The sequence below is a fragment of the Archocentrus centrarchus genome, chromosome 24 (genome assembly GCF_007364275.1).
Source record: "Archocentrus centrarchus isolate MPI-CPG fArcCen1 chromosome 24, fArcCen1, whole genome shotgun sequence".
NCBI classification, from domain to species: Eukaryota; Metazoa; Chordata; class Actinopteri; order Cichliformes; family Cichlidae; genus Archocentrus; species Archocentrus centrarchus.
The window spans coordinates 18,042,154-18,062,307 of record NC_044369.1 but is presented as its reverse complement, the minus strand read 5'-3'; the positions used below and the strand labels follow the sequence as shown (position 1 = coordinate 18,062,307).

At 39.4% G+C, this 20,154-nt stretch overlaps 1 protein-coding gene across 1 annotated transcript in view; it reads left to right on the top strand.

Annotated features, from left to right (window-relative positions):
- The window catches only part of hbs1l (HBS1-like translational GTPase), a 31,551-nt gene that overhangs the window by 8,533 nt on the left and 2,864 nt on the right, over positions 1-20,154 (top strand). Inside the window, exons 5-15 of the mRNA XM_030721747.1 lie at positions 9,825-9,933; positions 11,863-12,068; positions 12,909-13,074; positions 13,682-13,799; positions 15,665-15,811; positions 17,225-17,299; positions 17,408-17,525; positions 18,775-18,843; positions 18,949-19,053; positions 19,503-19,593; positions 19,895-20,003. Coding sequence (XP_030577607.1) covers positions 9,825-9,933; positions 11,863-12,068; positions 12,909-13,074; positions 13,682-13,799; positions 15,665-15,811; positions 17,225-17,299; positions 17,408-17,525; positions 18,775-18,843; positions 18,949-19,053; positions 19,503-19,593; positions 19,895-20,003 — 1,313 coding nt within the window. The remainder of the gene's footprint in view (positions 1-9,824; positions 9,934-11,862; positions 12,069-12,908; positions 13,075-13,681; positions 13,800-15,664; positions 15,812-17,224; positions 17,300-17,407; positions 17,526-18,774; positions 18,844-18,948; positions 19,054-19,502; positions 19,594-19,894; positions 20,004-20,154) is intronic.

Here is a 20,154-nt window from a genome sequence, read left to right as displayed (position 1 = left end):
TCAAACTTCAGTGGTGTGATAAGCATGCTGCCCTGAACACATTCATATGCATAAAGTCCATAAACGTTAGAGCGCCGCCTAGTGGCAGATCGGAATATCTTAAAATAGCATGTTTTTTGAGTAGCCCCGGAGCTACGTTTTATCTACATGTATGAAAATGTACAGGCTCATGTAACATACTAAGACGTACAAAAAAGTCTCTTGGACCCATACCCCAAACCCTACAGGAAGTCGGCCATCTTCAATTGAAGGTGTCAATTTTTGCGATTTCCACGCCTGCTATTTGAACGAACTCGTCCTAGGGCATTTCACCCACTGACACCAAATTGGCTCCAGATCATCTACACAAGTAGCCCATTAAATATTGTGGAAATCTTTACAAAATATTAAACGGCCTTGTCACACCAGGCCATTAAATTTGGCATTTGTTTTTCTCCCTCACCACCAAAATTGTTTGTGCACTTGTTCGCACATGCTTTGTCTGATCAGGCTGAAAATTTAATCACTCATGTACACACCCAGGCTGAATCCATAACTACAGATTCGAGACTGTAGGCGCAATAGCGCCCCCTACAGAAGCAAATGAAAATTTGTATGACCGTCCACAGAATTAGTTTTGCTCTGAAATACATGAAATATCTTTCACCATTCCTTACAAAATCCTCATCTATTTGATAAGCCTCCTGCCCTGAACACATTGATATGCATAAAGTCCATAAACGTTAGAGCGCCCCCTACTGGCAGCTTTAAATATCATAATATACCATGTTTTTTAGCTAGCCCCTGAGTTACATTTTATCTACAGCTCTGAAATTTTGCACACTCATGTAACATCCTAAGACATACAAAAAAGTCTCTTGGAGCCATACTCCAAACCCTACAGGAAGTCCAGCATCTTCAATTGAAAGTGTCAATTTTTGCCATTTTCAGGCCTGCTATTTGAATGAACTCCTCCTAGGGCATTTCACCCAGTGAGACCAAATTGGCTCCACATCATCTAGACAAACAGCCCATCAAAAAAGTCAATCAGACCCATGCCCTATTTTGCATGCTGGAGCCGTGACCACACCCCCAAATATTCCATTGCGTCTATGCCGAGAGCAAAAGATACCTTTTCCTATAAAAGAATTCAACTTTCTAGAGACCCATCACGATCACAAAACCTCCGAGTGCGGCACGGGTCGACGAGCGCCACAGGTCGACGCGCGCGGAGTGCGAGGGCCCGATATCACCGCTTGCGGTTTTAATTTCTTTTGTAGTGTTATCAAGCTCGACAGAGTGGGACATGAATCAGTTCTTCACCTGCTGTAGGTTCTGATTAAAATGTTCTTTGAGCTCCCAGTGGTTCTCCAGAGCAGAAAAGACTGCTGCCATCAGCTGCATTTCAAGATGGTCAAGTTGGCTTATTTCCAACTACAGGATGAAATCCTCTCTGTGGAAGCAGCTGAATGATTTTGGTCTATCACAACAACATCCTGGCCAGCAACCCAATTGCTTGGGAGAACGCAGGGTAGCAGCTAACTGGACATTCAGAGTAATCATTGATGCCCTAACCTTCTTACCAACTGCCTTTCTGATGTGCTCATCCCAGAATTGTAACTACTTATGTTGTTGTGACACAGACTTCAACAACTGCGATAGGTGTTTTTGGTATTAATATATGTTGCAAACAAATGTTTAATTTGCAGGGGGGATTATTCATTATTAATTTTGGGTAAAATACTAGCATGTTTAATCATTTGGTAATGTAACCCCCCCCCCAAAAAAAACAAAACAAAAAAAAAACAAAACAAAAAAAAAAAACAAACAAAAAAACAAAAAACAAACTTGGTATCACCCAACCCGCTTTCTCTACCAAGCGGCTGCGTTCACCGTGTGCTTGTGGAAGCGGCTGCTGGGGAGTGGGTGTAGTTCGAAAAAATGGAAAGAGCGCTGAAAAGCGGACAACCAAGAATTTTTCATTGTTGCTCGAGAACACCCCCTTGTAAAAAACAGAAAAATCAAAATGAGGTAAATGTATATGTATTGTTAGCTGATGATTTAATAACTGCTGCTGTGTATCAAACACAATATGAATACCGGTTCAGGTATTTTAGCTCCGTTAGACCTGCTCCTCCTAATCTGACAATGAGTCAAAAGAAAAAGAAGATAAAAGTGGTTATTTGCGCACACGCGACACAGTACAGTACCTGTAATATGTAATAAACTAAACTCATTAAACAAGTATATAGTTTTACTCAAGTGAATACACAAATAACATTTTATGTATTTAGTTATTAATAAATAATATTAGTACTGATAACAGGACTGAACATGAGAGCTCCAGAAAAGTCCAGGACACTCATTATATTTTAAACACATCAAGTTAAAACCTTTTTGTCTACAGAACGTGTTTAATAGTAAAGATTGCATTAAACTCTCACGTGCTCAGAGAACAGACTGCTGTAAAATATTATATTTATTATATTTGGCAGGCCAAATTAAAACAGTTTCTTTAAAAGTGGAATGAGGGGCTGCAAAATTGGTAGTAAAACAAAACAGGTTCACGTAACATGAACCTTACATGAAAAATGTAAGCCTTTTCTTAATTGTTCAAGGTTCAGAGTAAATACAAAGAAAGTTAAATAAATACACAGTAAAAGCATGACAATGTATTTCTAATACGGTTAACCCCAAATCTCCTGAATCCTTTTAGAAAAGTAAGTGATTTAATAAATAAATAAATAAATAAATTGGCAGCGAGCTTAACCCCCCCCAATGTTGGGCCCAAAGTTACGCCCTTGGTTGCAAACCTAGTACTTTGATTAGCACAAGGATAGGTTGTAGGCTGTATTTGTATCTTGCTTTGGTATTATGCTAGTTCACAAGTTTTTGCCATGCTGTTTTACTTGTTTTCAAGTCTTTGACTATACATGCAGAGACTCTGGTGATTTTTATTATTTTTTTTAATCTTTTTCCTGCATTTTAGTAAGAGTAACTGTTGTTCAAGAGTTTATTTCTCCAAGTCGGACATCCACAGCTCACTTTCACTCATGATGGCAGCATACTAGCTAGTAGGGCTGTGCCATGTCATGTTGTCTGCGATAATACCGGTATAAATTTTTATGATATAAAAATGCCATATTGCGATATCATTGCTATAGCAATGCTACATGTTTACGGTCCCAGGTGTGCACAACAGTGAGACAATCCCAGACGTGTCTGAGAACCATGCCAACCTGCGATGACGAGGGAGCTACTTCAATAACCTCCAACAAAGAACAGTTCTTTGCAAAATATGCAAGAAAACTCATCCCGCTGAAGGTGGATGCAACAGACATGTTTCACCACTGGAGGCAGAAGGAGATCATCAGGTACAACCAGGCCACAAAGGAGGAGATGCTTCTTTAAGCTAAGAACAGAAAGCTGAGGCTACAATTTACACAGGCTTACCAAATTTGGACAGTACGAGATTGGAAAAACATTGCCTGATCTAAGTCTCGATTGCTGCTGTGACATTCGGGTAGTAGGGTTCGAATTTGGTGTAAATATTAATCTACCCTGCCTTATACAAATGTTCAGGCTGATGGTGGTAGTGTAATTGCATGAGAGATCTTTGGACACACTTAGAGCCTCTTAGTACCAACTGATTATTATTTAAATACCTCAGCCTACCTGAGTATTATTGCTGACCATGCCCATCCCTTTATGACTGTAGTGCACCCATCTTCTGATGGCTGCTTTCAGCAGGATAGCAACATGTCATGGAGTTCAAATCATCTCATTTTGGTTTCTTGAACATTAAAATGAGTTCAGTGTACTCAAATGGCCTTCATAGTCACCAGATTTCAATCCAATAGAGCATCTTTGGGATGTGGTAGAATGGGAGATTCACGTCATGGATGTGCAGCCAACAAATCTACAGCAACTGTGTGATGCTGTCAAGTATTTCGAGCACCTTGTTGACTAGTCTACCACAACTCAACAGCTGTCCATGAAATGAGTCAAATTAGTTATCATATGATTCTAATGTTTCTCCAACTTGCAGTTTTTGTTTGGAGCACATCAAGGCAAAGAATTTTGTGTCAAAAAGCACATCAATAGCAGTAATTCAGTACAATCTGCAATTGCAATGATGAGTTGACTGTTGGCTGGGGAAAAAATATAAGTGTGTGTGTGTGTGAGAGAAACCATGCATCCATTAAGGGTCCCCAAGCTAGACCTATCCAAACCTACCTTGGACTATGAGCGAGAGATATACAGTGGGGAAAATAAGTATTTGATACACTACCGATTTTGCAAGATTTCCTACTTGCAAAGAAAAGAAAGGTCTGTAATTTTTATGTAGGTATGCTTCAACTATGGGAGACAGAATCTTAAAAAAAAAATGCATGAAATCACATATGATTTTTAAATAATCAGTTTGCATTTTATTGCATGAAATAAGTATTTGATCATCTACCAACTGACAAGAAATCTGGCTCTCACAGACCTGTTAGTTTTTCTTTAAGAAGCCCTCCTATTCTGCACTAATTACCTGTATTAATTGCACCTGTTTGAACTTGTTACCTGTATAAAATACACCTGTCCACACACTCAATCACACTCCAACCTCTCCACCATGCCCAAGACCAAAGAGTTGTATAAGGACACCAGGGACAAAACTATAGACCTGCACAAGGCTGGGATGGGCTACAGGACAATAGGCAAGCAGCTTGGTGAGAAGACAACAACTGCTGCCGCAATTATTACAGAATGGAAGAAACACAAGATGACATTCAGTCTTCCTCGGTCTGGGGCTCTGTGCAAGATCTCACCTCGTGGGGTAAGGATGATTCTGAGTAAGGTCAGGAATCAGCCCAGAACTACACAGAGGGACGTGGTCAATTACCTGAAGAGAGCTGGGACCACAGTCTCAAAGATGACCATTAGTAACAAACTATGCCGTCATTGATTAAAATCCTGCAGGGCACGCAATTTCTCCCTGCTCACGCCAGCAAATGCTGCTGCAGTGTGTGAAAACTTGGTCAAGAACTACAGGAAATGTCTGACCTCTAATTGCAAACAAAGGTTCCTGTATCAAATATTAAGTTCTGTTTTTCTGTTGTATCAAATACTTATTTCGTGTAGTAAAATGCAAATTAATGATTTAAAAAATCCCTAACCCCTTACACAAGCATTACATGAAGAGGATGTGGGACCTGTGGACTCTGACATTCAACATCCAGACAGACATCGAAACAACTAGTAGCTCAGTGTTCCAACATCTGCAAGAAGTAACTGCTATGGCAACTAGAGATTGATGAGGTACAACAAATGTTACGGCAAGGGGGAGCCAGGTCGACAGGTCTGATTACCAAAACTACGTGGACTACTATCTGAAAGTCTACTAGAAGATGCAATTGCAGCACTATGGACAATCCCTACTTCAACTATTACTGAAACCAATCAGTTGATCTATACCATGGCAATGATGATCCTTGAGATGCTTGACTATAAGATGCAGTCACATGGCGCAGTCCCCTCCATGGAAAAGAGAGCTAGAGGCTGAGATCAAGACAGCATGGAGGGAAGTTAGCCAGCTATCAGAGCTGCAGAAGGGGGTGTATATGAAGAAAGGGGTGACTAAGAAGTACAACATGCTGTCCATACCTGAGACCTTAGAAACCAGAGAGTATACCAGAGAGTTAGAAGCCAGGAGAATAAACCAGATGTTCTCCATTGAACCCTACAGTGGCAGGGTAACAATTTTAGCACTCTATACACATACACTGAAGATCCTGTAGGCATGAGCAGTTTGCTTAGTTACTGTAATAGATGACTGTAATTATGGCTCAAGATTAGATTTTAACAGGAGGAAAATAAAAGGCCATACATTAAGCCCTGAGTGTTTGTATACTTGAGTCCAACCACAGTACAATGTGTCCTTTCAAATCGCTGAAAATAAACCTTGGTATCATCACCATGCTTAGTGTGTGGTGGTGTTAAAGTTGGCATAAAGAGCTCTTGTTTGTTTTTCCATTGAAGTCTTTTGCCATTCTTACCTCTTTAGAAGGGGCAGATATGCACTCATGTCAGTCATTGAAAACATCACTACCAGATTCCTCAAACAAGAAACCACAGAACAGAACATCACTTAAAATAGGTTGACATTATTTTTTTAAGAGAATAGTGTAAACCACAGTGTGGATTAATGTTATAGGTCATTGTGCTGAAGGTCAGATAGATTAGTCTCATTGTAGCTCTGTTTTGAACTATAAAAAACACATTAAGTGAGAATTTCAGGTAGCTTCTGTGACCAAATGTTAACTCTGTGCTGAGTAGGTGGAAGTAGAGGATGCTGAGATATATTTTATGAAATCTTGACTTGTGGTACTGACACTGTGGGTCTGTGTGACTCATTCTGAAAGGGGTCAGATCCTACTCGTAGCCTTTGCCTCCACCAGCAGTCTCATTTTCATTCACGTCTCCATCAGTTTCTCAAACATGAATGAAGTTTAACTCCCAGATTGTCTCATTGATAGTAGATCCCCAAGTTTAGAGCAGAAAATAGGCTGATTTGCTCTTCTGTATAAAAACAATCTGTGGATTTTGTTTCATCCTTTATGGTTGAAAACATCTCATTCAGTATAGATTGAAACTTTAATTGAACTTTCAGCATTGTACTTTGTGGCACACGGGTTTTCTTTTTCAGATGATATTTTTGTTACATTCTGAAGTCATATGTGACTCACTTCAAATATTCCCCTAGTCCTCCCCCCTTTTTCCCCCTCAGATATTTTGAAATATGGTGAACATAATTTATATCTTTCATAGCCTGTAGCGGCCTCAAGTGGTTGGCACACTCCTTGTCACCCCCCACTCTTCACCTTTCTTTTGTCTGCACTGCATTTGTGTGTTTGGACAGGGGAGGGCAGGTTGATTTGCATATCCTGGGTGAACTCCCTTTATTTTGTCATGAAGTAAGATGACTCACTCACTCATTGAGTCACTGTAAGGGTCCCCTATAATCAAGAAATCCTGGATAGAAGGATGCCATATGTTTACTTACCAGGATAGAGATCCTGTTCTGAGCCTCGGAGCTATATCGCTCTGAATTATTTTTCTCATGTTACCAACTTGTTTGCAAAAGTGTTACGGTGTTTTGACAAAGCAGCATGCACAGTTAAAATGGGGCTGACATTGGAGGAGTTCTGCAGAACAGTGTCTGTTTTTTTTTTTTTTTGTAAGTCCTTTTTTGTAAGTCCTCGCTTACTTTGGGGTTTATGTTGTATTTTGTTAGAATGTGTATTGGTAAATTAATCAGCTTTTCCCAGTTGATTTCTCATGCTTGCTCCAATGAAGCCATATTTTGAAGCTGATGTTGTTGTGACTCTTATGTAAAAGTAATTTAAACCACATATTGAATTGGAATAAGTAAAATGGCAAAATATCAAATGTAATTGCCATAGGAAATTGATCTTGGTCGAAAAACCTGTGTATATATTGTTCAGCATTGATGGGGCTTCACAGCTCTGCTAGTAACCCTTAGGCACTAGTCCACCCCGTCTAGACCATTATGGATGTTGGGCTTTTTTTTCCTTGCATGGGAGACTTTTCATTTGCATTTGTAGATGCAGCCACAGACTGTGTTCAGTCATTGGTTGTCTGAAGTGTTCCTGTGGACATGCAGTGATATGAAGTATATAATTGTATCTGCTTTTTAAAATTCTTTTTATTTTTTTAATGTAATGCTGTCTGAAGGCCCAAAGTTTAGTCATTCACTCTTGGTTTTCATAAATTTATGTTGCCCACGTTACTGGGAGTTTTGTGTATTTTTGACTGTCCCTCCTTTTGGCAGTAATAACATGGGGTGGGTCGGCAAAGATTTGCATAGCATCTGTGCGCAACCATGCCAAGACCTTTATTACTCGAAGATCACAGCTGTTCACTAAAGGTTTAGGGCCTTGCCCTTGGGTACAGAGATATGTTGTTAGCATCTATTTTTTTTTAAGGCAATAACATTTATCAATTTGACCTTTTGATATCTCGTCTTTGTACTGAGTTCAAGTAGATGTAGCTTTTAAATGATTTGCAAATGACTGCATTCTGTTTTTATTTACAGAGGCTCCCAACTCCTTTAGAAACAGAGTGTAAGTGAAGTTCAAGTGGTCTGATGTCCTGTTGACACAGGTGGTAGAAACCTCTATGTCACTGAACAAGGACAAGAAAAGCCCCCAGCTGCACGATGAGCCAAAATTCCCCAGAGAGTACTTTTTTCCATCTCATGTTGCTGCTTACTGCCGGTCAGATGAAATTGAAACAGTAGATTTCAGTGACAGTGGTGTTTTTAGTTAATTGCTGTAATTTAATAGATGTGAGTTTTTTGAAGCTTCTTTTTTTTTTTTTTTGTAGATTAGATTTATCTGTTGTGTCTTAAGCATGGTTTGCAGTTTCTGTCAGTTGTAGCAAGCTCTGCTTTGGTTGTCCCCTTTTTCCACATTTAAGCAGATATGGATAAGTGTGTGGGAATGAACAGTATGCAAATGTCATTACCTTAAAAAAGGCCTCACCAAAGTGTTATGAGCTGACTTGTGCAGCAGTGTTTGAGTGAAAGGGACTTTTTCTCTAATGCAGAGCAAGTCATTCAGAGAGTGTTTGGTTAGAGAAAGTCCATTAATATTCTGTTGAATCACACCTCTTTCCTCTCATTTTCCCTCAGGGTATTTTTTTATGATGAATAAAACACATAAACATTAACAGAGTTGTATTATTTTCATAAAATTCTTACTTAACAAAAGCTACAGGATGAAGACATATTCATTGCTTTAAAGCTCCAGCACATTTTGGATGACAAATGCATGAAATTCAATGAGGGCACTGTGTGGGAGTTTGTCCTATTTTGACACAGACCAGAAACATAAAAGGAAGTGTAAGGAAATATGAAGGAACATAAAATGAAAACTGCATTTAATTACAGGTATTACTTTTTCCACATTGTAGCTATTCAGCCGTTCTGTTGTGCATATATGGACGTTTTTTTAATCAGTTGTGTGCGTGTGTGATAATAGATGCATTCACTTTCAGTCCTGCACTTGCTGAGGTGACACCTTTTCAAAAGATTCATTCTGCGAAACGCTGTGTCACACTGATCTATTTACGTGGAGACGGGAGGCAACGGCCACTTCTGAAATTAACCCTTTCTGAACCAGGATGTCAGTGCCGCACACAGACACATGAAATGTGCAGAAGGCTTGGCTGTGCAGCCCAGTCTGAATGAATCAGAAACTGGTTGATATGACTGGGACCGGTGGCCATTCGGGACTGGGATGACAAAGCAATGACCTCAGCAAGTCTCACTGCTGCATAATATGAAGTAGCAATCAGATAGATACGAGGCTCAGAGTGCAACTTATTGCAATCTGCACTCTTACTGCTCACAAGAATATGCCAGTGTGCCACTATAACCAGTAAAATAGTCATTACTGGAATCTGATGGACAGCAGTGGAGTGTACATGGTTTAATCAGATATCTTTTTGTTTAGAGTCTTGTAAAACATTATCTACTTAATAACAAACTAAATATTTAGGTTATTTCTTGGTATGGTTAGACATAACCTGCTCCATTTACTGAAAGCTATGAACTGAATGTTGAAAGAGTGGATCTAAATGTGTTTTCATTTAGCTGATCTTTATACAGTAACTGTGATCTTAGAGCATGGCCAGAAGAACCTAGATGTAAGCGACCACAGTGGAAAAACCTTTTCTGGCTTATCTTCTTGGAGAAAGTACTGTTAATCTCCTCATGAAGAAAGTGTGAGTCATGAAGGCCTTTGTTTGCTTTCTTGTGTTTCTTACTCTCTTAGTTAAAAGCAGAGACGCATCTCACAATAAACTGGACTCTGAAGTGTTACCCAAAGTGGCCCGCATGACCGTCTCTGGCAAGAAGCAGACCATGGGCTTTGATGTTCCCAGGTATCTGTTCAGATTGTTCTCTTTAAAGAAGTTATCTAACTGTGATTTTATATATATATATATACATATATATATATATATATATATACATACATACATACATACATACATACATACATACATACACACATACATACATACACACATACATACATACACACTGTGGGTACAAAAAGTATTCAGACCCCTTGAAATTTTTCGCTCTTTGTTTCATTGCAGCCATTTGCTAAAATCAAAAAAGTTCATTTTATTTCTCATTGATGTACACTCAGCACCCCATCTTGACAGAAAAAAACAGAAATGTAGAAATTTTTGCAAATTTATTAAAAAAAGAAAAATTGAAATATCACATGGTCATAAGTATTCAGACCCTTCGCTCAGTATTGAGTAGAAGCACCCTTTTGAGCTAGTACAGCCACGAGTCTTCTTGGGAATGATGCAACAGGTTTTTCACACCTGGATTTGGGATCCTCTCCAGTTCCGTCAGGTTGGATGGTGAATATTTTTGGACAGCCATTTTCAGGTCTCTCCAGAAATGCTCAGTTGGGTTTAGGTCATGGCTCTGGCTGGGCCAGTCGAGAATGGTCACAGTGTTATTCTGAAGCCACTCCTTTGTTATTTTAGCTGTGTGCTTAGGGTCTTTGTCTTGTTGGAAGGTGAACCTTTTTCCCAGTCTGAGGTCCTGAGCACTCTGGAAGAGGTTTTCTTACACTATATCTCTGTACTTGGCCGCATTCATCTTTCCTTCAATTGCAACCAGTTGTCCTGTCCCTGCAGCTGAAAAACACCCCCATAGCATGATGCTGCCACCACCATGTTTCACTGTTGGGATTGTATTGGGTAGGTGATGAGCAGTGCCTGGTGTGCTCCACACATACCACTTAGAATTAATGCCACAAAGTTCAATCTTCATCTCATCAGACCAGAGAATCTTATTTCTCATAGTCTGGGAGTCCTTCATGTGTTTTTTGGCAAACTCTGTGCGGGTTTTCATATGTCTGCACTGAGGAGAGGCTTCCGTCGGGCCACTCTGCCATAAAGCCCCGACTGGTGGAGGGCTGCAGTGATAGTTGACTTTGTGGAACTTTCTCCCATCTCCCTACTGCATCTCTGGAGCTCAGACACAGTGATCTTTGGGTTCTTCTTCTCTCTCACCAAGGCTCTTCTCCCACGATTGCTCAGTTTGGCTGGACGGCCAGGCCTAGGAAGAGTTCTGGTCGTCCCAAACTTCTTCCATTTAAGGATTATGGAGGCCACTGTGCTCTTAGGAACCTTGAGTGCTGCAGAAATTCTTTTGTAACCTCGGCCAGATCTGTGCCACAATTCTGTCTCTGAGCTCCTTGTGCAGTTCCTTCGACCTCATGATTCTCATTTGCTCTGACATGCACTGTCAGCTGTGAGGTCTTATATAGACAGGTGTGTGCCTTTCCTAATCAAGTCCAATCAGTTTAATTAAACACAGCTGGACTCCAATGAAGGAGTAGAACCATCTCAAGGAGGATCAGAAGAAATGGACAGCATGTGAGTTAAATATGAGTGTCACAGCAAAGGGTCTGAATGCTTATGAACGTGATATTTCAGTTTTTCTTTTTTAATAATTTTTTTAAAAGAAATTTGCAAACATTTCTACATTTTTGTTGTTTTTTTTGGGGGGGAATGCTGAGTGTACATTAATGAGAAATAAAATGAACTTTTTTGGCTGCAATGAAACAAAGTGAAAAATTTAAAGTGGTCTGAATACTTTCCGTACCCACTGTATGTATGTATGTATGTATGTGTTTGTGTGTGTGTGTATATATATATATATATATATATATATATATATATATATAAACCAAAACCATTTAGTCTCTAGCAAAATTGTGGTTTTATTTAAAATGAAACCTGTGTTGCAAAGAATGATAATCAAATTTCAATCTCTCTCCTCAGCACAGGGGAGAACGGTGTAGTTGTGACTGCTACAGAAGCTGCCTCCAAACGCCCCGAGACCCCATCTAAAGGGTCCAACGGGGACGAGCACATCACAGTTCCTACGCCGGCTCGTTCAACTGGGAAGGCACGGCAGGCTATCAATATCAAGGCTGAGCTGGAGAAGAGACAAGGGGGCAAACCTCTGTTAAATTTGGTAGTTATAGGTAGGCTGAAAATACACAAAACTACTCAATTGGACACTTAGAGTTTAACAGGTTAAAGAACCTGTACGCTTAGTGCAAGTATTGCTTGGTTTATTGAGCAACAGCACCATTTTTGAATGCATGAAAACAGCTTAGAAGTTAAAGTGGATAAAGATCAGCAGTCACAATGCTTCAAAATTTAGGAATGTACACAATAATATGTTAAGAAGTGGGAGTTCCATTTTTTTTAATCAGGCATTTGTTGCAGACCTGGTTTTCCCCCGATATTCTAAAACTGGTATTCAGTGTCTGATATTACAATTTACAGTTGGGGAGCTAATCATATTGAAGCTGTCGTCTTGTTTGGTTGTGCCTATGTCACCGTTGAATGGTAGTAAATGAGTTGAGCTTCAGACCAGCCAAGTTGCTCAATCACATTTTCTCATTCTCAGTTACAGCAGAAAAAGTGACTTGGTAGTTTCAGAAGTGCAGATGACTCTAGTTTCCCACAGCCTATGAAACCTTTCGTTTTACCACTGTGCTCTTACTCCTCTCTCTTAACCCCCAAACACCATCACCACCACCCAATCCTTCTTCCCATTTCTTTCTACCCCCCCCCATCTCGCCTTGTGCAATTCTGCTTGTTTCCTCCTCCCATCTGTGGCTTCCTTCTGCTGTTTTATCATTTTCTCCTCCCAGCTGTCTTATCATTCTTAGCACATTCTTCCTCTTTTCATTATCTGTCTATCACTCCCTCCATTCCTCCTTAACACTCCCCCACCCTTAGAGCCCATTTTCTGTTTGAATGACTTTCTTCCTTAACTCAGTGGCATCTTTACAGTATTAGTTCTTTTTCTACAGGTCATGTGGATGCGGGTAAGAGCACGCTGATGGGCCACCTGTTATATCTGCTTGGCAATGTCAACAAGCGCACCATGCATAAGTATGAGCAGGAGTCGAAAAAGGCAGGAAAAGCCTCCTTCGCTTATGCTTGGGTTCTGGATGAAACGGGCGAGGAGAGAGACAGGTATTTTTTGACCATGAAAGTGCACATAAAGTGAAAGATACATGCAGTTATTACATAATAACAGCAAACTAATAATTGCAGAGAGACTGTGCATGTATTGTTTTTTTAATTGTATATTTTTATTACATAATGTAATGTTGAGTTACTGGTGTAACTTTACTGGTGCAGTGGGTCAGTCCTGCTCTGGATGGGATCTGGGGGAAAGGGCTTATTTATTACAAGAACAATATTTTTCCTACATATATTTTCTGATAAATGACATTTATCATGAAAAAATACATTGTTAAAAATCTGTCCCCGCTTGCACTCTGTTGTTATCATTAGCGTGAAAAGGAAGCAAAATACGGCAGAAACAGAAAGTGACTTGGGTGGGAATCCAACTTATCACGAAGTTCTGAAGCAAATGCGTAATGCTTACGAGCCTCGCCCACTAGCAGACGTGCAATTATACAGGAAATGAGCAGGAATTTAAATCAGTAGTCCCTTTTAAGGCCTTCCAGCTGCTCTGCACACTGTTAACAGGATTGTATCCAGAATTTTCTGCCTTATATTCAAGTGTATCAAATGGTTAAAAAATTGTTGTGGTTTTTTTGTGTGTGTGCTCCAGAGGTGTTACAATGGACGTGGGCATGACTAAGTTTGAGACAAACTCTAAAGTGGTGACACTGATGGATGCACCAGGACACAAAGACTTCATCCCCAACATGATCACAGGAGCTGCGCAGGTATAAGAGATATCGCTCGACGTCAGCGTGCTGCTGTGTAATATCAGAACATTCACAGTTTACGAATGATTGAAACGGACGTGTTTGATGAAATTTCAGTGTTGCAAAAATACAAAATCAGACCTCGCAAGAACAGGGTACAGATGAATGGGGGGGGGGATAAAGGTAGAAATAAATAATAAGTTTGAAAGCTACATGTATGTAGAGTTCAGTAATCAGAGACTCAGAAAAGTGACAGATTTCATGTATCTGTAATTTATGAGGTGAATAATAAATAGAATGGTAAGTGATAAGGATGAAATAAAAAAAATGTGTATTTATTATGGAACATTCATATTTATCTAATTTCTGAAAAATCAATTACTGTTTATCAGTTTCTCAAATCTAAAATAGTATCATCATATTCTTCCAAGTCTTCTTAATATTGGTTAGCTGCAAACATGGCTCAACCATTTAAAAGAATCATAACTGATCCTAAAATATTTCTGACTCTGCAAAGTTCTTAATTAAAATGGTTGCTTTCCCTCCTTTCAAACACCGACATCTTGAAATAACTACAGTGGTTTTGGGTGTTGGTATCATAAGGTGTGTTTTGCAGGCATGGGTGTGCTTGTCTGTCTCTGCTTTGGGGAACTCGTGTAATTTCTCTTTTTACCATATGACTGTCCTCACATTTACCTCTTCATGTAGTGACTAAGGAGTTTTGCTGTAAGCAAATCAAGGTGACTGACTGTCATGTACTTAAAAGGATATTTTTCGATCTGTTTTCTCCAGTAAAACATGAATTAATAAGTCAAAAGAGGGGAATTGCAGCATTTCTACAATGTCACCAGTATAGTATACTTGCTAAATTTTCTTTTTAATACTACATTATGAAACATTTTGTCATAAAAGAATAGGGACATTCTATATAACTAATATCAGTTAAATCTGGAAAATGTTTCCCTCTGAGAATCAACAGATTTATTCATGCATTTTTTAAAAAATGTACAATAATATTACTATATTTAATAACACCATGCTAAATTAGATTTTTAGTGGATGCTCTCTTTGCAGTTGCCTGTTTACCTTCCTTGCTGTTTCAGCTTGTAACCGTTTTCTTTTTGCATAAGCTGCCGTGTCACTTTTACTCACTTTACTAAACTTAAGAGGGGAACATCCAGCTGGTGCGACATTTGTGTTTGTTTCAGCATCTTCGAGCTGGCTCATACTCAAAAGTTGTTTGATCATTGTGATTTATCTAAACCGAAATATAGAGCATGGCTTCATTTAATGTTAAAACATATAAAACATTACTGTATAACAAGGAAATATTGGCACAGAAGGAGTCACGGCTAGAAGATGAGCCTGGCAATAAAATATAGGTAACAATTTGAGTTTTCATGTGACCAGTCACCTATGCCACATGGTGACATTAAAATATTTACCCAAAATGGGTGGAGTAGGTGGAAAATTGATGTGATTGCAGTTTTTCAGAGGTTAAAAGTGTTTTCCAGCCCTGAGAAGTTCCTGAGCAAATCTTTTGAAGCTCTAAAGGCTCAAAAAATGCTGGGAAAAAAATAACCCAAAGTTAAAAAGTAGAAAATTTCTTTGAGGGCCTGTAACTTGTAAAATATTCATAGCATGAAGGTAGAATGATACAAGGTGTCATCAAATGTTCTAAAATAACTATCCAAAAAAATACTGTTACAGCAATCATTGATGAGTGCTCTGTTCTGTACAGGCTCCCTCTCTCTGGCTTTCCATGTATGTGTGTGGAAGGGCAAGGAGGGTTCAGAAAAGAGCCATGTTTCTAAATTCCATGCGCAAGTCTGCCTCCTGCAGAAACAGATGCGTGTGGTTCTCATTCCCTCCTGTGTCTCCAGGCTGATGTGGCGGTGCTTGTGGTGGATGCCAGCAGAGGAGAGTTTGAGGCAGGCTTCGAGGCAGGTGGTCAGACCAGAGAGCATGCCTTGCTGGTGCGTTCGCTGGGTGTCACTCAGCTGGCTGTAGCTGTCAACAAGATGGACCAGGTCAGACCTTCTTTGCAACATGACAATGCACAGTGGAGACACGTGTTTTACAGATGAATAACAATGAGTGAAAGTCTGTTTATTTTAAACAAAAAACATGCAGTCAAAATTAACATTCACAAACACAACAGGCATACAGTTTCTTAACTTAAATTGCGCCAATATGCCAATAACTAGAAGGCTTTTTGAGGGCTTTAGAAAAACTGATTTTGGATGCATATGAGTCAAAATGGCAGAGATTTCAAACAACTGCCGGTTTGTCCAGCACTGGCTGCATCCATCAGATTCTGCTAAGCATGTTTTTGATGCAAAAAGAAATCTTCAAGAACTGTAAAGTTTCATCATGGGTGACAGAGTGCATGTGTCTACAATCAGGAGGGGATTCCACAAATTTGATCTAAATGGGACATGTGCCAGGAATCTCCCTTTTCTCTTCAAGAGCAAGATTACAGAGAAATGCAGATTGTCAACAAACACTCAGGGAAAGAGCGGGCCTTTTGGAATAATGGGGTATAGATAGACAAATCAGAGTTGATTTGCCAGAATCACTGCAGAAGCATATCATGGAAATTTTCCTCTTTGCATCGCTGCTCCAGGTACTGGGAAACTTGCAGTCATTGTTAGGGCGATAAATTCTGCATTAAAAAAAAATGATTATTTGAAGATCAGTCTTACAGTTGATGCTGAACCACAAGTGGAACAGAAAAATGGTTTCATCTAATCTACCAAGAAATAGCTCAGTCAAAGGTGGAATTTCAATCCAATTGCAATGTTGGTGTGATGTGCAGTAAGCATTACATGCAAATTAAAAAAAAAAAAAAATCAAACATCTGGCATCTAAATGAATTTTAGAAAAGTGGGCAGATATTTCAGCCAATCATTGACAGACGAGTGGGCAGTTGCCAGAATGCCTTCCTTCAGCTTAAGATGGCATTTCTAACCTGTGAGACTGCGGGTGTACTTAACCTTTTCCACAGACTAGCATTAAATCAGCTGATATCTTTCCTCTATAACTACTCAAAGATAGAAACTTTTCCTTGATGATTGTTTGAGTATGCTGGCTTTATCTGCAGCTTTTGTGTCAGTCAGGTTAAAATTCTCTAAACATTTTAAAAATCCGTTGGACTGACTCATTTTACCAAGAACTGCATATGCTGTAAAGTTCACGTTGTGTGCTGCAATCTAAAAAAAAGTTACTCTATTGTTTATGCACTTTCTGAATGTTGATGATATTAACAGGATAGAGGAAGGCCTTAAGAAATTGTTTGTGTGTGAGGGCGAGTTATGTTTTTGTTTTTGTTTCCTATAATCACTGGCATGTTGCTGACACATTTCCATATCAAAGCAGTGCTGAAGGGGAAACTTTTGTTTCTTTGTTTTTCCTTTTTTCCTGTATGTGCATTTCCACATCAGGTAAACTGGCAGCAGGCGCGTTTCCAGGAAATCATCTCAAAACTTGGCCATTTTCTCAAGCAGGCAGGATTCAAGGTGAGCTGGCACAAAGGCTTTTGACATAGTTCTGCATCTATGTAATATTTTGACTGAGAGTAAATATTTCCTCTGTTTGTTTGATTTCATGTTTATCTGTTTTTCCAGGAGTCTGATGTTTTCTACATCCCCACCAGTGGCCTGTCAGGAGAAAACCTTGCCACCAGGAGCTCAGTGTCACAGCTTACCTCTTGGTACTCTGGGCCGAGCCTGCTGGAGCAGATTGGTAAAGCACACTGGCACGGCTCAAGCTGCCGAAAGCGTTTATTGCCTTTTGACTTGAGCTGCATTTGCACTCTCTTCTTTTTTAAATGTGGCATGATGAGTCACAGGTTTTGTTTCCTGAGAAGGCTGATTGCATTGCCAGTGCCCAGCTATAGTTATAGGATAGTATCCATCCAAAAACCATATACGCCTATGGGCAATTTAGAGTCACCAGTTAACCTAACGCCACTAACTGCATGTCTTTGGACTGTGGGAGGAAACTGGAGTACCCGGAGAGAAGCCACGCAGACACAGGGAGAACATGCAAACTATTCAAAAATTCAAAGCTTTTTTTTTTTTTTAAGTTGAAGTGTTAAACTAAATCAGTAGACTGAAATCATTCTTAAAATTTAAGTATTTTTGTAGAGCAAGTATCCCCCTGAGAGAAAGTAAACAGTCATTTAGAAGGCACAGTTAAATCTGGAGTATCAGTGTATTAGCTGCAGTTATATTTTTGTTAAAATAAATGTTCTGCTTTGCAGTTCTGCTGTTGCCCTTCTTGAAGGTATGCAAAAAGAATAATTAGTCATACTTTCTTGTGCAAATGCTACAATGGTGCCGTTTGTGAAATGGATCTTGCTACTTAATGCAGAGAAACCCTATAAAGACATTTAAAGAGTTGCAGGTATTTACTGACTCTTTGTGAGGCTTTTGTGTTGACTTTCACAGGCCTCAGTCCCAGAGGTCTAGAGACTGGTCAGTGACCCCTGCCAGCCATAGGTTGCTAGGGAAAAATGTGTATTCCCAACCAGTTGGTGAATGGTTACCGGAAGTTGCTAGTTGATGCACTGAAAACCTCCTTCCGATTGCCGTGGTTGCCCAAACTTCTCATGCTCTGATTTTATTGTTTGATGTAATTGTTTTGCATTTATTTTTTCTCTAAAAGAAAGATGCAAAATCCATCCACTGACAACAAGCTACTATGGGAAGCATTTTTTTTGACAGGGATTAAATGTTTGAAACAGGCCATGACTAGAATGTTACTTCAAAGTGATTCACTGCATATGAATTTAGTTTCTTTAGAAATGGAAATATGTATGTATGTAATTCATAAAGTGCTGTGATTGTCAAAATGCTAAACATCTGGACTCAGTTCAGGAACAGAGAAGATGAGTCACCACCAATGGTCACTAGACAACTCATTATTTACCAGCATTCGCTGCTGCTCGTTGTTTACTTCCTCTTTGTTTGTTTTTTTCCCACCTCTGAAGATGCTTTCAAAGCCCCTCAGAGGTCTGTAGACAAACCTTTCAGATTGTGCGTCTCCGACGTGTTTAAAGGTAAAACTAAAGATGGACGTGGTCTCGTATTTTCTTTATATCCGTTTTCATTTCTCCAATTTCTGATTGCTGAGAGTTTGCTGATGATGCATTTTCCCTTCCCAGACCAGGGTTCAGGCTTCTGTGTTACAGGGAAGATCGAGGCTGGTTATATTCAAGCAGGAGACAAAATACTGGCAATGCCTCCCAATGAAACCTGCACTGTCAAAGGTATGCACTGATGTGCTTTTTCTGCCAGGTTCTTTTGTTTTTAACTGAAATGTCATCAGGCTCAGTTTTTAGTAGGTCTGTACTAGCAAATGGGAGCTTAATTATTTTTATCTCAAAGACTGTTACTCATGGTTTGACATTAATACAGCAAAGCATCACTCAACACCCACTGCACAGGTGGAAAGTTTTTTTTTTTTTGGCACTCATGCAGTGTATTTCTGTAACCTTAAAGAAAGCACATTGATAGCATCTTACAAAACAGGAGTTCTGATTATAATAAAAGCAGAAAAATGCATGTAGATGATGCAATATCACAAAAAAAGAAATGTAAGCCTGAAGTCTGCTTAGAAGTGGGCCTTTTTGTGCATCTGCTAATGTTGATGACTGTTATGTGGTAAACACTGCCACCTTGTGGCAAGTGGGGGACTAACACTGTCTCTGCACTGCAGGAATTACTCTACATGATGAGGCTCTGGACTGGGCTGCAGCAGGAGACCATGTCAGCCTGACACTCACTGGCATGGACATCATTAAGATCAAGTAAATAATTCCCACATAATGGTTTAATTACCAAGTATTTAATGTTGTCTTAAGTCTTAATGGGCTGCATATTTATGTGCTAATATAAAACTGAACAAGCAGTTTGGATATTTTGTAAGAATATCAGCAGTAATTTACAGTAGGTACATTTTTTTTTTTATAGAACATGTTAGTGTTGAGGTCTGGTTTACTCTCACAGCACTAGACATTACAGTTTTTTGATTAAACACAGATTGTACTTTATTTGTTTTACTTTTGGAGTGTATTTTTAAAACATAATATTTTAACTATTTCCTTCCAGTGTGGGCTGTGTGTTCTGTGATCCCAAAGAACCTATTCGAGTTTGCACTCGATTCAGAGCCCGAGTCCTCATTTTCAATATCGAGGTCCCCATCACACAAGGCTTTCCAGTGAGTGCCAGCAAAGCTCTGCTTTTACACACAGACACACCTCAACAATTTTTGCCAAGACTTTAGTTATGGCAGTTGCATATTTATATTATTTGAAACAGCTCTTTGTACAGTTGTATGCCCTTTAACTGTAGAAATGTGTGGTTGCTTG